The sequence below is a fragment of the Diadema antillarum genome, unplaced genomic scaffold, assembly GCF_040938485.1.
Source record: "Diadema antillarum isolate AM-2024a unplaced genomic scaffold, OU_Dant_1.0 seq00001018_RagTag, whole genome shotgun sequence".
Taxonomy (NCBI): domain Eukaryota; kingdom Metazoa; phylum Echinodermata; class Echinoidea; order Diadematoida; family Diadematidae; genus Diadema; species Diadema antillarum.
The window spans coordinates 122,315-137,679 of NW_027271853.1; the positions used below are offsets into that span (position 1 = coordinate 122,315).

The 15,365-nt window shown below is 39.3% G+C and overlaps 2 protein-coding genes across 2 annotated transcripts; one reads left to right on the forward strand and one right to left on the reverse strand.

The window, feature by feature from the left end:
* Positions 1-6,649: 6,649 nt before the first annotated feature.
* On the reverse strand, positions 6,650-10,954 carry LOC139742754 (SUZ RNA-binding domain-containing-like). Its single transcript, XM_071653276.1, has 4 exons — positions 10,901-10,954; positions 8,089-8,138; positions 7,424-7,565; positions 6,650-6,754 (listed from the first exon to the last, which is right to left on the reverse strand). The coding sequence occupies exons 1-4, from the start codon at positions 10,952-10,954 to the stop codon at positions 6,650-6,652; spliced, it is 351 nt and encodes a 116-aa protein (XP_071509377.1).
* A 488-nt stretch (positions 10,955-11,442) lies between these two features.
* On the forward strand, positions 11,443-15,138 carry LOC139742755 (tetratricopeptide repeat protein 36-like). Its single transcript, XM_071653277.1, has 3 exons — positions 11,443-11,557; positions 12,873-13,055; positions 13,929-15,138. Exons 1-3 carry the CDS (start codon positions 11,443-11,445, stop codon positions 14,192-14,194), a joined length of 564 nt encoding a protein of 187 aa, XP_071509378.1. The 3' UTR covers positions 14,195-15,138.
* Positions 15,139-15,365: the final 227 nt, after the last annotated feature.

Consider the following 15,365-nt stretch of genomic DNA (forward strand, 5'->3'; position numbering starts at 1 on the left):
ACCACACTCTGTACACAATGTTGTAAATTGGATAAAAGTTCATTTTGTCACAATCAGTTGCAATTTACCTGTTTGATAAGATTTTCACCTACTGGGCTTCTTCTGAAGAAGTGTACAGATCCAGTATGCAAAAGTCTAATCAAATGGGTAAATTGCAACTGATTGTGACAAAATGAACTTTTATCCAGTTGGCATTCCAATCAGATGAATATTTTCAGCAACACGTTGTGAATTAGTCTAAAGAGAGAATGCATGCCAAGGAGATTTACATTGCATGAATAGAACAATAAGAAAAGGTCATAGATCAATCACAGTTTCACTGAAATTAGATAAAATCAAAGAGCAATCTACATTTGTATCTCTTCCAGTTTTCTAACCATGAACAAGTGTACTCCCGTTATAACAAAGTCCTCAGGGCTGGCGGTTCTCTTTCATTATAACTGAACAACATAATACAATGTACATACAGCTATTTTATTGATAATTTTGAGACCTGAATTTTGATTTCATAACGGAAATTTCGTATTAACTGTGTTCGTTATCATGGGAATGCACTGTAACTGATGTTGTTTAAACTTGTGCCGATCTATTACTTTGATTGCGTTTATTTCATTCTGGAACTTTTTTTTTTTCCTCCTTGAGGTGGATTCTCCCTCCACAATTTTGAATTGTTAATGCACACTATTGACTACATAAACATTTCTGTCATGTGAAGTACAAACTTTCACTCCTATGTTAAGTAATTTGAGTAACATAATGGTTGCTGACTACAAGGCACTCTTTAAATATCTTACATTTGCAAAAAAAAATGGTAAGGAATAACAGTCAATTGCTCAAAACAATATTGCTATAATTAAAGGGATACATTGTAGTTCAGTCTTGGGTTAAAGAACACTTTAAAAGAGAACGATTGTATGCATTTGACTCGATGACACATATATGTACCTCCAGCTACTTGAGATATCTTGAGTGAGATAAGTTTAATTAGTTCTGAACAGAGTTAATACAAGAGGTCCTCAAAAAGCAAACATACGAATGTCTGGTGCCAGGCTTGGTTTTAGAAGCTGAATCAGAGTTACATGTATGGCCTGGCACTGAATGTTCAAAACATGATATATGATAACTGCGGAAATATTTGATGCATTCTTCATTGCAAGTCCGTAGTGTTCCTACACGTATATAATTAATAACTTCAATATAACTAGGCCACGGAATAATGACAACACAGGGTCCAATGTTGCCGTAAAATGTGCAAATGTCACTGTAGATGAGTTAGACCTCAGGGTTCATTCATATGTCTCCACTTCATGAATATTATTACATAATATTTCCATAGGTATTACAAAGAATATAACTGATCATCTTTTCTTTTTTTTTTTTTTGGGGGGGGGGGGGGTTAGGGAACAACAACACTGTTAATGAATAGATGCCAATTTATCTCCAAAACAAAATAACAAATTACAAAATGCAGTGCATGCATGTATTGGAAAAGCATGGTATAAGAATCACTGTACAAGTACTTGCCATACTTTGATACTGGCAGTGCTTTCTTAACTTTTTCAATAATTGTCTTTTGAATATGTGACCACTCCATGAGGCATATCTATTACATTTAATACTACACGTGTACTTTCTGCATCACAGTTGCACAATTTTTTTTTTTTTTTTTATGGGAAAGGATAACAAAAATTCAGTGCAGTGAATTGCCAAAACTTCCAAAGAGCCAAACTGTCAAGAGTAAGCAGTCAAATGCTGAGCAGTTTTAAGAGCCACAGCCTGAACATGATTCACACTTTTAGTGCATTGAGATGTCAGAGTATGAGTCATGCTGCAGACACAAACGGTGTATTCAATGAATACAACAAATACAGAAATAAACACAATCTATACATTTACGAATGCTAACAGTTCCTTGCATGACAAGACATACAATAAAAAAGGTTTAAAAAAGTAAAAATATTACCCATCAAAATGTAAGACGCCGTGGAGGGAAAATGTAAGAGAATCCTGCTGTGATGTGAGTATGCTTATCACGATTAATGAAGGAATATGTGTAGCAGCAGACCCAATTCTTCACCAAGTATTTCAGGCAAATCTCGTTATAAGGAGAAACTAAAAATCATGACAATTACCTTGTTATATCAGGTTTCTCAATATACAAGGGTACGAAAACAGTATATAACGTTGGGACTTGCAAAATCACCTTGTTATTTTCAAAGAGGGTCCTGCTACAATTTGTATATCCGACCTCTTTTTAACGAGATCCCACATTGTGATATTTGCTATGACATAGTATTGGCCAGGAAGAAGTGAGTCTGGTAGAACAAGAACACTGGAAAAGGTCGCCACTTTCACCCATTGCAGTTTGTTAACTAATCTTATTGCTTTTCCACTTCATTCCTATCACACATGGCTAAGACAAAGAACTCGCAGATTAGTGCTGAGATATGCATACTCGGCTTCTAAGAGCACATTTGCAATCTCCTCTTGATCCATAATTTCTCATGACATGTGTAATTGCAAATACTACTTTTCTATCCGGCCAGTGACCACATTTCATCATTATCAGTACGTATTGAAGTACCTAATTTTGCCTGTTTTTCCTCACAAACTTTATGTACAGTGGACTCTCATACAATGTATTTCAAACTCTTGGTGGACCACTGAAATCACTTTATTACATCTATGCAAATTTTAAAATCATTTCTGTGTAAGGGCTTGAACAACAACAAAGAAGAATAACAAATGTTGACCTTTGGAGTAAGGAAATTACTTTGTTACAATGAGAATTTGTTATAACAGATAACAGTGTTTGTTATAACGAGAGTCCACTGTACGAAGGCAAAGGAGATACAAGAAGAAATATTTTAGGTTAGAAAAACCTTAGTACAACTGGATTCTTCTTACATGTAGATGGGGTTACACACACGTGGAGGTATGAAAGAAAACAAAAACACAAACGTCTCTTCATGTCATGTACATGACGTGTAAAATCTGAACTGTTTTGTATGTCGTACACGAAACCAGTCTTCATAATTATACAAAGCACAATCAGACAATCTAATGTTTACATTGTACATCACTAACATGATACCATTTTCATAAAGCCTTTAATATATTCATTGCTACTTAGTAGAAAACTGTCTTGGACGCAATTTTCAAAATCTCACAGAGCTTCTAATCTGCTTAAGTCACAATTTGGCACAACTCAAAGTCAGAGATTCCTATAACCCTACTGAATCCAAATAATCCTTGATCAAATCAGATTATCCAGTGACTTGGTGTAAGTTCTGAAGAAGAAAAATACCACAAAAATCTGTGCATTATACATTTCATGAATCCTGCTCCTACGAGTTCTGCTTTACACACACAAAAATAGAAAACAAAGACAAGCTAAAAAGTACACGTAAGCATTTTACAAGAGAGAAGCTCAAGAAATTCTTTCTTGTCAGTGCCCAATGCACTAAAAGAACAGACAAGATTATTTTCTCTGATGGGATACATATACTGCATATGCCATAATATTATACTTATTCAGCGAGTCTAATTTTTTTCCAAGCTGGGCCTTCCCTGGGATTCCAACGATGATTTTGCGAGCGGTTAAATTCGCGATTGTGGAGTACAATGGTGAATTGAGAAATGTGCATATGCAGAGACTCCAACTCTCCCGCTTTCGATGGGAGATCTCCCACCGAAAGCCCATTTTTGCAAAATCTCCCGTTCTCCCGCTTGAGATTTAATTTCTCCCGCTTGAAATGATTTCTTACTTATGTCATTGTATGTTGAAAAAACAAGCCTTAGATAGCACAAGATAACATCTGGAACCCTAGAGGTGGACCCTGGCCACAAGGAACTTCGCGCTTCGCGCACATCAAGTTGGAGTCTCCCGTTTGCTAGGGATTTCAGGCGGGAGAATCTCCAGATCAGAATGTGCTTGGGGTTGGAGTCTCTGCATATGCATATTTCACATTCATGTTAGGATCAGTGTTCATTAAGTCATGTGTCATCAAATTTGCGAATAGCACCCCAACTCGCATACTCGCCAAAATAAAAACCTCGCAAATTGTGTGTACAGTGCATGAACCTTTGCATGTGGAACAGTAATCACAACAGCCTGTGATGCTGGCGGGGAGACAGATTGTAATTCAAGTTTGCGTAACCAACAACGTGCAAATCATTTCTTATTATTTATCTCATCTGTTATCTTTCTTTTTTGTAAGAGAGTCATATTCTGACCAGGAGATTTACAAGTTGGATGTAAATGTCATAACAACAAAATCATCATAGTACCCAAAAAGTCAATAGCAATAAAGCCGATATGCCTCCCCCCCCCCAATTCAAAGCATGCTATCAAAGATATGAAACATATACACAATCACCGTACTATCTTACAGCCAAACTCTTTGGAAACAAAGACTCATAATCTGCTGCGGAGCATACAATGTAAGCATAATCTCCCACACTCTAACATCAACTAAAAAAGGGCACATCTTGACACTCTGAGCCACCATAGAGATAGCCGACAACAAAAGGTATAACCAAAAATAAAAAACAAAAACAAAAACAATAATATGCTACATGTATCTTGCTCAACTGCCCAAAGGGGCATTGCATACATTGAACAAGCAAATGCCAGTTTGATTCACTTGCTCAACATTAAGTTTTGGTGGTCCTGGGCACACAGATGAGTGGGTTTGTAGCACATTGCAAGACATGATGCCGAAATATTTGTGCTTCTCTTCTATACTCACTGAAGAGTACAGTGGCATAATATAGGCCACCAATATCACCAATGACCAGTGTCAAAGTTCCCTAGTCACATTTCAAATTTAGGCAGTTGGTAAATTTGTTCAATGGTGCCTCAGAAAGTTGAGTACAAAATATAACCATAACTCTAAATAACAAAAATACTTCATGCATATTTACTTTGGTTTTGCTTGTTTGTTATTACTGGGCAATTCCTATTTCTCATTAACTTCATCATAATCTAGGGTGTTCCCACACCTATTTTGACATTATTCTTGCACAATCTTCACCAATTTTACCTAAATTTTGTCACTACCATCTGTCACTGTAGTTCACAATGACAGTGGTTTCTTGAAGAAATGCCCATCGAGACTCTCAGAAGGTCAAAAAGCCCCAAAATCAAACACTGGTAATTCTTCATCTCCTCTACATGAGGAGAGTAACATGCGGATTTGAGTTGAGGGGCCGGTACTGAAGAATGGGGGGGGGGGGAAATTGAATGGCAAGATCTCCCTGCACTTACTAATCATCTGACACAAAAGTTCGGATGCATATTACAAACTTTTTCTTTTCTTTCCTTTGCTTTGTTTTTAGATACCACTGGCTGAGCAGGCTACTATTAGTAGTCACTTTCACTAGCCTGGAAATGTTTAGTGGTCGAGATCTGCATCAGTGTTGTAACTTTCATTCTTCTGCTAGTCAGAGGGTTGGCATCATTTTGATTCCTGCCCATAAGATGTAGACATCTATCAAACGTGAATCAATGCTGATAGAGAGCTATAAGGTCTTATAATTCATGCTCTTTCACCACTCCTGCAGGTAATATGTCGCACAAACACGACTTTCCCCTCGGCTGAAGTATTTCCTCACAGACATGTGGGATATGCGGCATCCGTCAGTTGGAACTTACATGTACAACCACTCTCCTACCGCGGGGATCAGTCGACCGAGCTGGCTTCCTCCCCGCCGAACTGGTAACCGCGGCCCGGGACGGGAGCTTGGCACACTGGGAGACACTAATAGTGGGACAGGACTCGAGGCCTGACCACTGCCTTAGAATCTCCATGGTTACCATTTCTTTTTCTTTTTTCCTTGTTTGCTCCTCGTTTGACCTTGCGTTGTTATCTCTTGGCTGCGCTCCCGCTGTGACCAAAATTATTTGATTTGGATGAGCTGCCATCTCTTGGTGGTCTGGTCTCCAACGATGGCCTAAAGATACAGAGATAAAATTTTGTAACTCATGAATCAACTCAGTCTTTTTTTTTTTTTTCCCTGTGTCAGGGGATAAGACCATCATCAAATCAGCACTTTTGTTTCCATATCAACATCAAGACAAAACAGATGTGTTTTTCCATTTTCTCCTCTGATTACAAGCAGTATTCTGGTGTATAATTTTTCCACTTCTAGCTCAAAACCACTGGCTGGTTTAACAGTGAGATGCAAAAGCAGTGGAATTTCAAAGTTGTTTTTTTCACAAATCTTAGGCCATCTACCTGTTCTTTGAAGATCAAAGTATTGAATTAGTAGACTTACTGAGCACTGATCTTGGACCACAATACATAGACGAAGACATGCTCACAACACAAGACAAAGTATGGATAGACTTTTTCCATTCCAGACTTCATACAATGTTGTAGTCAACGATACATAACTCCAAGTACATAACTCCAAGTACATAACTCCAAGTGAGTATGTCTGTGATCACAAACATATACAAGTATGCTTGACACACGATGGAAATTTCAATTTTGAAATAGAAAGTAGATGTGCATTTGAGCTGATGGGCAGTCTATATTCCTTAGGAGGTAGGCAACCTTTTCAGTCCATTGTTATGATCACATATTCTATACAAATTACAAAGGAGAGGAGATCACAAACAGAACCTTGGGCTGATATTTGAAACTCACCTAGGTGATGCCTCGGAAAAGTCCGTCTCAGCTGAGCCGAGAATTCTCAGCCTCGCCTGCTTGTACTCCTCTTCTCTCTCTGCCAGGGTCTTCTGCCGTGTCTGACGAATGATAAATTGAACTATTATGCAGTGATAACCAAGAGATACAACAGCGATTACAGCAGACATCAGCTAAAAGTTCTTACGTTTAAAATCAAGCTCAATGGGTAGTCATAAGTCAGATTAGATTCCATGGTAAACAAGCAATTATGAAGGTGAATAATGTTTTTGTAACTCACTTGAACATAATTTAGCATAAGCACAAATTTTTCTGACATTCAAAATTGTGAACAATGCCTGAAATTAAGCATCTAGCTGGACACAAAACAATAAAGAAAGAAATTGATTTTATAAGAGCTGACTTTCTTTATTCTCTATTTTTCTTTATCTTTCCACTGATCACATCAACTCCATTTATTGAGATACCATTCTTATACCCTCCTCTTTATCTGCAATTTGTATCTTTGAAAAAAAGAAGAAGAATCAATTCTACCCATTATGTACTATAGATTTGATGCTCTGTAAGATCCATCACTGGTAGTCTTATCATTCAGGATGGGCTGATTTAGCTATAAACATGCATTTCCAATGGACACCTGCCCGAGTATACTCAGGACTCATCCTGAACAGGTTAAGCAGAAATATATAAATGGGGGGAAAATACATTGTAGAAGGGAGAATTATGGACTCTGTCACAGATGGGTAGATTGATAACTTGGTGAGACCGACCTTGTTGGCACCCTTGTTTTCCACTGGTCCTGGGTCACCGGCAGCCTCCGTGGGCCTCTTTAGGATCCTGAGCTGGGGTTGGTAGGATGTCCTGTGCGTGTCTTCCTGCAGTCTTGACACCTGGATACTGGCCTGCAGCTTCCTAGAAACATGCAAGCGGCAGAGAGCATTTCGTACAGTATGTGTGCAACACCATGAAGGTTCGAAAGGGCAATCAGGGTGATATTTGTGTAATACCTACGTATCTCAATGTACTAAACGATTCCTGAAACAGGAAGATTTTCATATTCTTTTACAAATCTTGACATGAAGAGACATTGAAGTTCTAAGGAAGCCCCCTGCAGAATGAGGGGAATTTGGCAGCTCTGTTGTACATATACATGTACATGTATGTGTACATGTATATGAACAAGGGATGTTACATGTGTATGAGAATGGCTAGCACACCCACATGAAGAGGACTGGATGTACATACATGTACTTTGCAATGCACACGATACACATTCGTACATGTACCTGTTGCACGTTCATCAAAAGCCCTCACATATTCTAAAACATCTTATAATCTTAAAACACAATGTAATATAACGAGATCCTGGATTAGACTGTAGAGTCTTGTTTGCATCTTTCTAAACACAAAATGTGACAGTAGGTTTTTCACTTACTGCTGAGCCTCATGTTGCTTCTTCTCTTCCTCTAGTCTCCTATCAAGTACCTGTGCCAAAAAAAAAAAAAGAGAGAAAATACTTTCTTGCTGTTGATAGCTCCATGTATACCTTTCTTGCAATAAGAGTGACTGTACATTCTATAGATGGTTCCCCCCATAGATGTTCATACCTCAGTCCGGGAAACCCGCTCATGAGGCCTGCTCCCCTGTACGAGCACTCCTCCGCCTCACGAGGCACCCGAAGAGCCTAATGATGCCCCCGGGGAGAGAGACTCATGAAGCTCCCTGTTCACTTATTATTCATCTCACATCTGACATATACATGTAAATTGTCGCAACTTTTCACGGTGATTTTTTGGTACACACACATGTCCACTATCCATGATGAAAAGAAGAAAAAAAATTTTTTTTTTTTTTTTTACAACAATCGAGTTTTAATCAACCAGTGCACAGCGACCCATCGAAACAAGGGCGCAAGCGGGTTCGAAAGCAAGGCTGCCGTACGTAGCGGCCTGATCCGACTATATATTTTCGGTGCTTTTTTCTGCGGCCCTCACCTCTCCGCACACGAATCAGCCTCATGAAGCTGAAGTCCGACATCTTTTTACAAAAATTTGTAACGAGAAAAATAAAATCAGTACTAACCCGATCTTGTGCATATATTCCAAATTACTATTCCACACTGATAGAGTAGGTGGGTACTCCAGTTTGTTAGCAAACTAATCACTTTGTAGGTATGACGGGCTCACTTTCTTCGTCAATTCCGCTGTCCGCTAACCTTTGGGCACTTTTTCTGGAATCCCGCGACGAAGAAAGTGAACCCGTCTCCAATGATGGCCTAAAGATACTGTACTTTACAGAGATAAATTTTCGTAACTTATGTGTCAACCCAGTCTTTTGCCTGTGTCAGGGGATAATGCACTTGTCAATGTAATGACGCACCCCACTACCCCCGGACATGGGTGCGTCATGGTCATTTTTTGACTGACCACACGGGGTTTTTGACGGACACCACAGTCACTTTTTTGACGGACAAAACGCTGCAAGTGACGAACACCACAGTCACTTTTTTGACGGACAACACGTTGAAAGTGACGCACACCTCGGTCACTTTTTTGACGGACATCCTTGGTACATTTGACGCACCCCCGTAAATACTGAAACGATTTTTGCATACATTTTATTCAAGCAATTTCATTTTCTTTTGTTTCGTAAACATAATTTGTAAAAGTTTCGGCAAGTTTCCCTTACCATGGCCCTGTAAGCACCGTACCGTCATTCACCGTACATCACGCTGCTGCTACGATATTCCGTACAACAGTAGTATGTATTCTGTGCATGCAATCCATACATGACAATCACATGTGCGCAGATGCGCTGTGTGTGCGCGGCCATTGCTAGTGCAGTGGATGCATACTGCTGCAGCGCAGGTACACACCACGCCACGGCATTCCCGCGAGTAACTACATACAGCCTAGTCGCTGTACGTAGGAGATTCGCACAGCTAACAGCGTCACGCGTCTGATCGGGCTATCCCGCGAGCAGAAAATGGCATGCGGCAGGCAGTTTCTTCTGCTGCCGCTTCTTTTACTGTCAAGTTTGGAATGTAAACGAACTTTCTTCGATAGCAATGTGTGTTGGTGTTGCATCGCAATATGCAATAGGCACTAAGTGTTCGACAGTAAAGGTTGGACTAGTTGTTACATCGCTGAAGAGTCCCTGGTTTGAGATTAAGTATGCATGATTTCATGGGTTTGTTGGAGGGAAAATGTAAGGAGAAAGGGTGGCTTTTAAATCTGGCAAGCATTTTTCCCTCTTATTCCAAAACGCTTCCCGACTTTGATTTTCACTTGCCGCGGGAAAGCGCTCACTGTAATTTCACTCGCGGTATGTGTATCCGGTACTGGTAGCGTGCAATGCGTGCAGTTTTCCATAGCCAAGTGACGTACCATGACGCACCCCTCGGTTCAAAATAATGCGTGTTATTTTCCACAGCCAAGTGACGTACCATGACGCACCCCTCGGTCAAAATTTTGACCGACAATGATGGGATTTTGACGCACCCCTCGGTCAAAAATTTGACGGACAAAGCTGGTAAAATGACGAACACCTGGGTCACAAATTTGACGGACCAAACGAGGAAATGACGCACCCATGTCCGGGGGTAGTGGGGTGAGTCATTACATTGACAAGTGCATAAGACTCAAGAGCATCATCAAATCAGCAGTGTTTCCATATCAACATTAAGACAAAACACACATGTTTCCTATTTTAATGCATTGTGGGCTGGATGGTATAGGCACATGCATGCATGTGGCTGGAAGGTTAGTTCCAGTGCTGGTTTAATACACTAACACTAAAGGTTGGTTTCTGTTTTATTAATATTAGCTTAGGCCTGAATTACTGAGACTGAGAGCGAGACTGAGCAAAATACAATTACTAATTAGAGGCGTCTACGTCTAGAAAGTGTCTAGAAAGACATTTCATACACATTTTATACATCAACGTATGCAATAGCTGAGACTCGCATATTCTTCATAATCTCTGGTAGATCTCTATTACGCTAGTTTGTAGAAATTAAAGTGTGTCAAAGGGAAGCGTCACAATTTCTGGCACTGATAGTCATGTCAATAACACGAAAACCGAGGTACGGGACTACAGAATATCGGGCCACCATATCACAACCACCCAGTGATGATACAAATTTCGGCTCGGTGTTTGTGTGTGTGTGGTCACTGTCTGTGGATGAACATCGTATTTTGCCAGACATTCGTAACATCGTAGATAGAGTTTAGTCTCATAATACTCACTCCACTGTCAGCCATATCTTCCCAGCTGTCCCAAACATCTTCTGAATCTTCCATATTCCTCGGATTAATACCTTAATAATCACAAAAACCTGCTAAATGGCACCTCGTTCACTACAGTCAGAATGTAGGGTAATTTCGTTCCCAGCATATCATGCGTCTCAGTAAAAAGGTCAATGAAGAAGTTGGGTGACGTCCAGACGTTTGATGAAAAATTATGATGTATTTTCCAGTATTTTTCCATAAAAAGAAATTTTATTTAAATTTAATTTAAAGAAAATTCATCTTTAATAATTTTGTTTCAAATGCACTGTTGATAGATGCATGAATATACTCACAGCATTACTCATTTCTAGATACGTCTTGATAGAATCTAGCGTACAATACCAGCGTAAAATCATAGAGATGCGTAAAATACATACACCTGTACATACACACACGTATTTCTAGTGCTGTTGTTGAACTGGCCATGTACACAACGCAATCCAACGTATGCCCGTAACTTTAGTCTGCTCCACCAAAACGTGACCACGAATGATGTGAAAATGTCGGTTCCCAGTTCACATGATTCGGCAGTCCTTGATGCCATATTCAACCCTTTACTACCTCTCGGTCAAGAAGTTCCTGAACAGAATGAGGAGGAAACCGTACAAATTCAAGGTAGGTAGGGTCTAGAAAAATATTGGCAGGCCATTGGCATTGCCATTTTTGGCATTGTTGCATGTGACTGTCTTTTGTTTTGTTGTCATGTGCCAGGTAAATTTACACTGTACCGGGTATAAATTTACACTCCTTGGGGGTGTTTCACAAAGCTGTTCTTAAAGTTACGAATGACTTAAGAACGACTGGTGATCAGTTCTTGTGCTGAATTATTTAGATTCTGATAAGTATAGCACAGAAGAACTGATCACCAGTCGTTCTTAAAGGGAACACAAACCCAAAGAGCAATGTGGATCGAGTAAAAGCAGTAACATTAGTAGAACACATCAGTGAAAGTTTGAGGAAAATTGGGCAATCGCTGCAAAAGTTATGAATTTTTAAAGTTTTGGTGTTGGAACCGCTGGATGAGGAGACTACTAGAGGTTATGACGTATGAGTGGACAATTACATAAAGAAAATATAAGAGCAATTCCACAAAAATTCACTTTTCTAGCAAAATGAAAGAGTACTTGACTAGCCGCTCTTAGAAAGCAGGGGGAATAAGTGCTACCCCTAACATATGTCAGTATCAAGTTGATGGAATATGTAATTTTCTTGAAAAATGAATTTTTATTGAATTCCCTTTATATTTTCTGTATACATGTATTGTAGTCCACTCATACGTCATAACCTCTAGTAGTCTCCTTACCCAGCAGTTCCAACACCAAAACTTTAAAAATCCATAACTTTTGCATCGATTGCCCAATTTTGCTACAACTTTCGCTGATGTGTTCTACTTATATTACTGCTTTCACTCAATCCACATTGCTCTTTGGGTTTATGTTCCCTTTAAGACTAAGTGACGTTTGTAAGTCCTTCGTAACTTTAAGAACAGCTTTGTGAAACGCCCCCATGATGAGTCCTGTAACGTTACATCGCTAACATTAGTTTTGTGATGATATGTACGGTTACGCACCATACTACGGAGAGATATTGCAAATGTTAATACATTGGCACTATCTATGGTAACGTTAGGGCTAAACATTTCTACTATGATTTCTAGATATCTAATAGTTATTAAGTTAGGTGTCTACCAATAACGTCTTAACGATCTGGTTGGCGGAAGAGATATCGACAAAAAAAAAAAAATATATATATATATATATATTGTCATATTGAATTATAATGGAAGGCAAGGGTAATTGCTAGGCCCTAATGTTTTATTTTTTTTTTGATTAAAAAAAAAAATTCAAAATACAACCCCTTAATACTCTCCCACGGACTGAGCTTTATATTAATTATCATAAAAAGCTATTTCCCTCTGTGTTTCACATAGTTGAGGAAAGCGATGCAGACCAGCAAGCCAAGGAGATCGAGATCAAGGGTGTCCGCTGTGCCGAGGAAAATGACATGGAGAGGGCACTGAATTTCTTCAACGAGGCAGTGTCCGTCGCTCCAGGCCGAGCCTCCTGCTACAACAACAGAGCCCAGGCATTACGGCTCAGGGGAGATGTGGAGGGTCGGTCATTGTACTTGATATACACAGTGCTACCAAACTTCTAGCAGCCCTTAAAGTTAAAGGAAACCAACTACTAATGTTGCTGCTTTCACTCATTCCACATTTCTCTTTGGATTTTGGTTTTCTTTTAAGTTATAAGACTTCCTCTGTTTGGCTGAGTTAACTTCCATCTACAGGCCAAGTACAGCACACCTTTGACTTGTATCTTGTTGCTGGCATCTGATGTGGCAACATACAGTAGCTTATTTTCCTCTTGATTAGAGAGTTTCTCTTCACTGTTCATTTTGTTCCTTCTCTGGGATTTCCTTCCATTCATATCCATTGATCCCAATACACTGAAAAGTTTTTACTGAGAATGGACTGAACCTATGCACTAGGTTACTAATTTGCAGTAAAATGTAATGTGCTGCAACTCCCTACATGTAGGTGTGACCAAACTTCTTGAACTGTAATGCTGAACTTAATCTGTCCGTCTTCATTTCTCATGTACAGTACATCTTTTATATAATATCTTTGAACATCATGAAAAAAGATGAATTATCGTTATTCTAAACTTCCCAATGTTGAAATTCTCTCAATTAAAGCAGGTGCATTACATTCTTTGTGAAAGTGCAAAAGTGAGGGTATGAAAACCATGACATTAATTGCTACATCCAATGTTTCCATCAATGATTCACAGGAGTTCGAAAGGTTGATTGGTATATAGTATATGCAAATTCATTGGCAAGCTGATTTTGGGAGAGATCATAGAGAACAGCTTTTGTACTTATGCCCTTCTCCTTAAAAACAAGCATTAGTGTAAAACAAATGCAAAACAGCTTTACAGTTGAATGATTTTCAACCTTCTGCTGTTTTCGATGTTATTGCTTGCAGGGGCTCTGGAAGACCTAAACACCGCCATTAATCTGAGCCAAGGACAGGGTAAAGCAGCTTGCCAGGCGTTCACACAGAGGGGGCTCATTCACCGGCTTGAGGGGCAGGACGAGGAGGCCCTGGCGGACTTCCGGAGGGCCGCCGCTCTGGGTAGCCAGTTTGCCCGGGCACAGGTGGTCCAGTTGAACCCCTATGCTGCCATGTGCAACCAGATGCTAGCGGAGGTGATTGGGAAACTGAGGCGGGGCGAGGAAGATCAGGAGTGATTGGGTTAAAGGAGGATTGAACCCAGAACCTGCAGTGCTTCCAGTACTGACCTCTGCATGGATTAAATGCTGTCCATTTTGAGATTCACACTTACTGAGGAGACTTTTCTCATCAGTGACTTTGGAATACGCAAACTGTTGTCAAAGTGTCCATGATCAGTGAGCGAAGGAGTCGTTAAAATTCTTACATTTTCATTTTTTTGACATACAGTATACATACATTGTATTTCTCGAGAGTGCAGTGTCCCTGCTTTTTTTCTGTCCAAATTGTTCATTTATAAGCCCTAGTGTTAGAGATTGTGATTGAAATCTGACATATCATCTTCATCTTCACCACTTATAACATGCATGCTGAGGGGATGAAATAATATCAGTGGGTTATATGAATGAATTGCCATTGACTCAGCAGAAGAGGAGAATGTATGAAAGAGTATCAAAATGCAAGTAATGTAGCTTTTCTTGCATTGGGTTAGACCCGAGTCCAGGTAGCATTGAATGTTGGTGATTGGGTTGACATCTTCATTACAAATGTCTATGGAAGGAGACATAGATTTGATGGTGGCAACGGGGAAGTCATTATGTGATCCACACTATGGTTGAATATTCTTAGCTGATGTGATGTGGATGTTATTTGTTTTATACTTGATTATCATATGTTTATGAAAAGATATCAAATTTGTAAGTTTGTCATAAATATTGTATAGGTGATGCTATGAATGCATTGCTTGTGGGATTGCAGCTCTTTCAGTAATTATCACAGATTGTAAAAGAAGGCAAACGGTTTTGCAAAATTGTTTGATATAAGTATTATTCTTTACAAGATTAATTGCACTCTCAGTTCAGATGTTGCATTGTGAGGTTAGGGCTGTCAATTTTGCTTAACAATCTGCTTTGCAGGAAAGGTCGTTGCATTTTTAAGATTTCAAAATGACAAGGTAGTGATATCATGGCATACTTTTTGGTGTGTCTGAAATATTTCCTTTTTTTTTGGGGGGGGGAGGGGTATTAATATTGTAAATGCATTTATTCATGCTGGTTTGTTGTTAAGGCTGAAAATGTTGCAAATACAGTCTCTAAGTTCTGTTTCCACATAAAGACTATATTCCTAGACATGTTATTTACCTGGTCCTAAACAATAATGCAATGCAGTAGTACAGAGTGCTGCACTTGA

Bases quoted from the DNA above. Each gene is read 5' to 3' on its own strand.
- LOC139742754 (XM_071653276.1), bottom strand. From the start codon at position 10,954: ATGGAAGATTCAGAAGATGTTTGGGACAGCTGGGAAGATATGGCTGAC. The intron at 7,566-8,088 runs GTAAGTGAAAAA...GCATGTTTCTAG, and splicing joins AAGCAACATGAGGCTCAGCA to GAAGCTGCAGGCCAGTATCC. The intron at 6,755-7,423 runs GTCGGTCTCACC...ATCATTCGTCAG, and splicing joins AAAACAAGGGTGCCAACAAG to ACACGGCAGAAGACCCTGGC.
- LOC139742755 (XM_071653277.1), top strand. From the start codon at position 11,443: ATGTCGGTTCCCAGTTCACATGATTCGGCAGTCCTTGATGCCATATTC. The intron at 11,558-12,872 runs GTAGGTAGGGTC...TGTTTCACATAG, and splicing joins GGAAACCGTACAAATTCAAG to TTGAGGAAAGCGATGCAGAC. The intron at 13,056-13,928 runs GTCGGTCATTGT...TATTGCTTGCAG, and splicing joins GCTCAGGGGAGATGTGGAGG to GGGCTCTGGAAGACCTAAAC.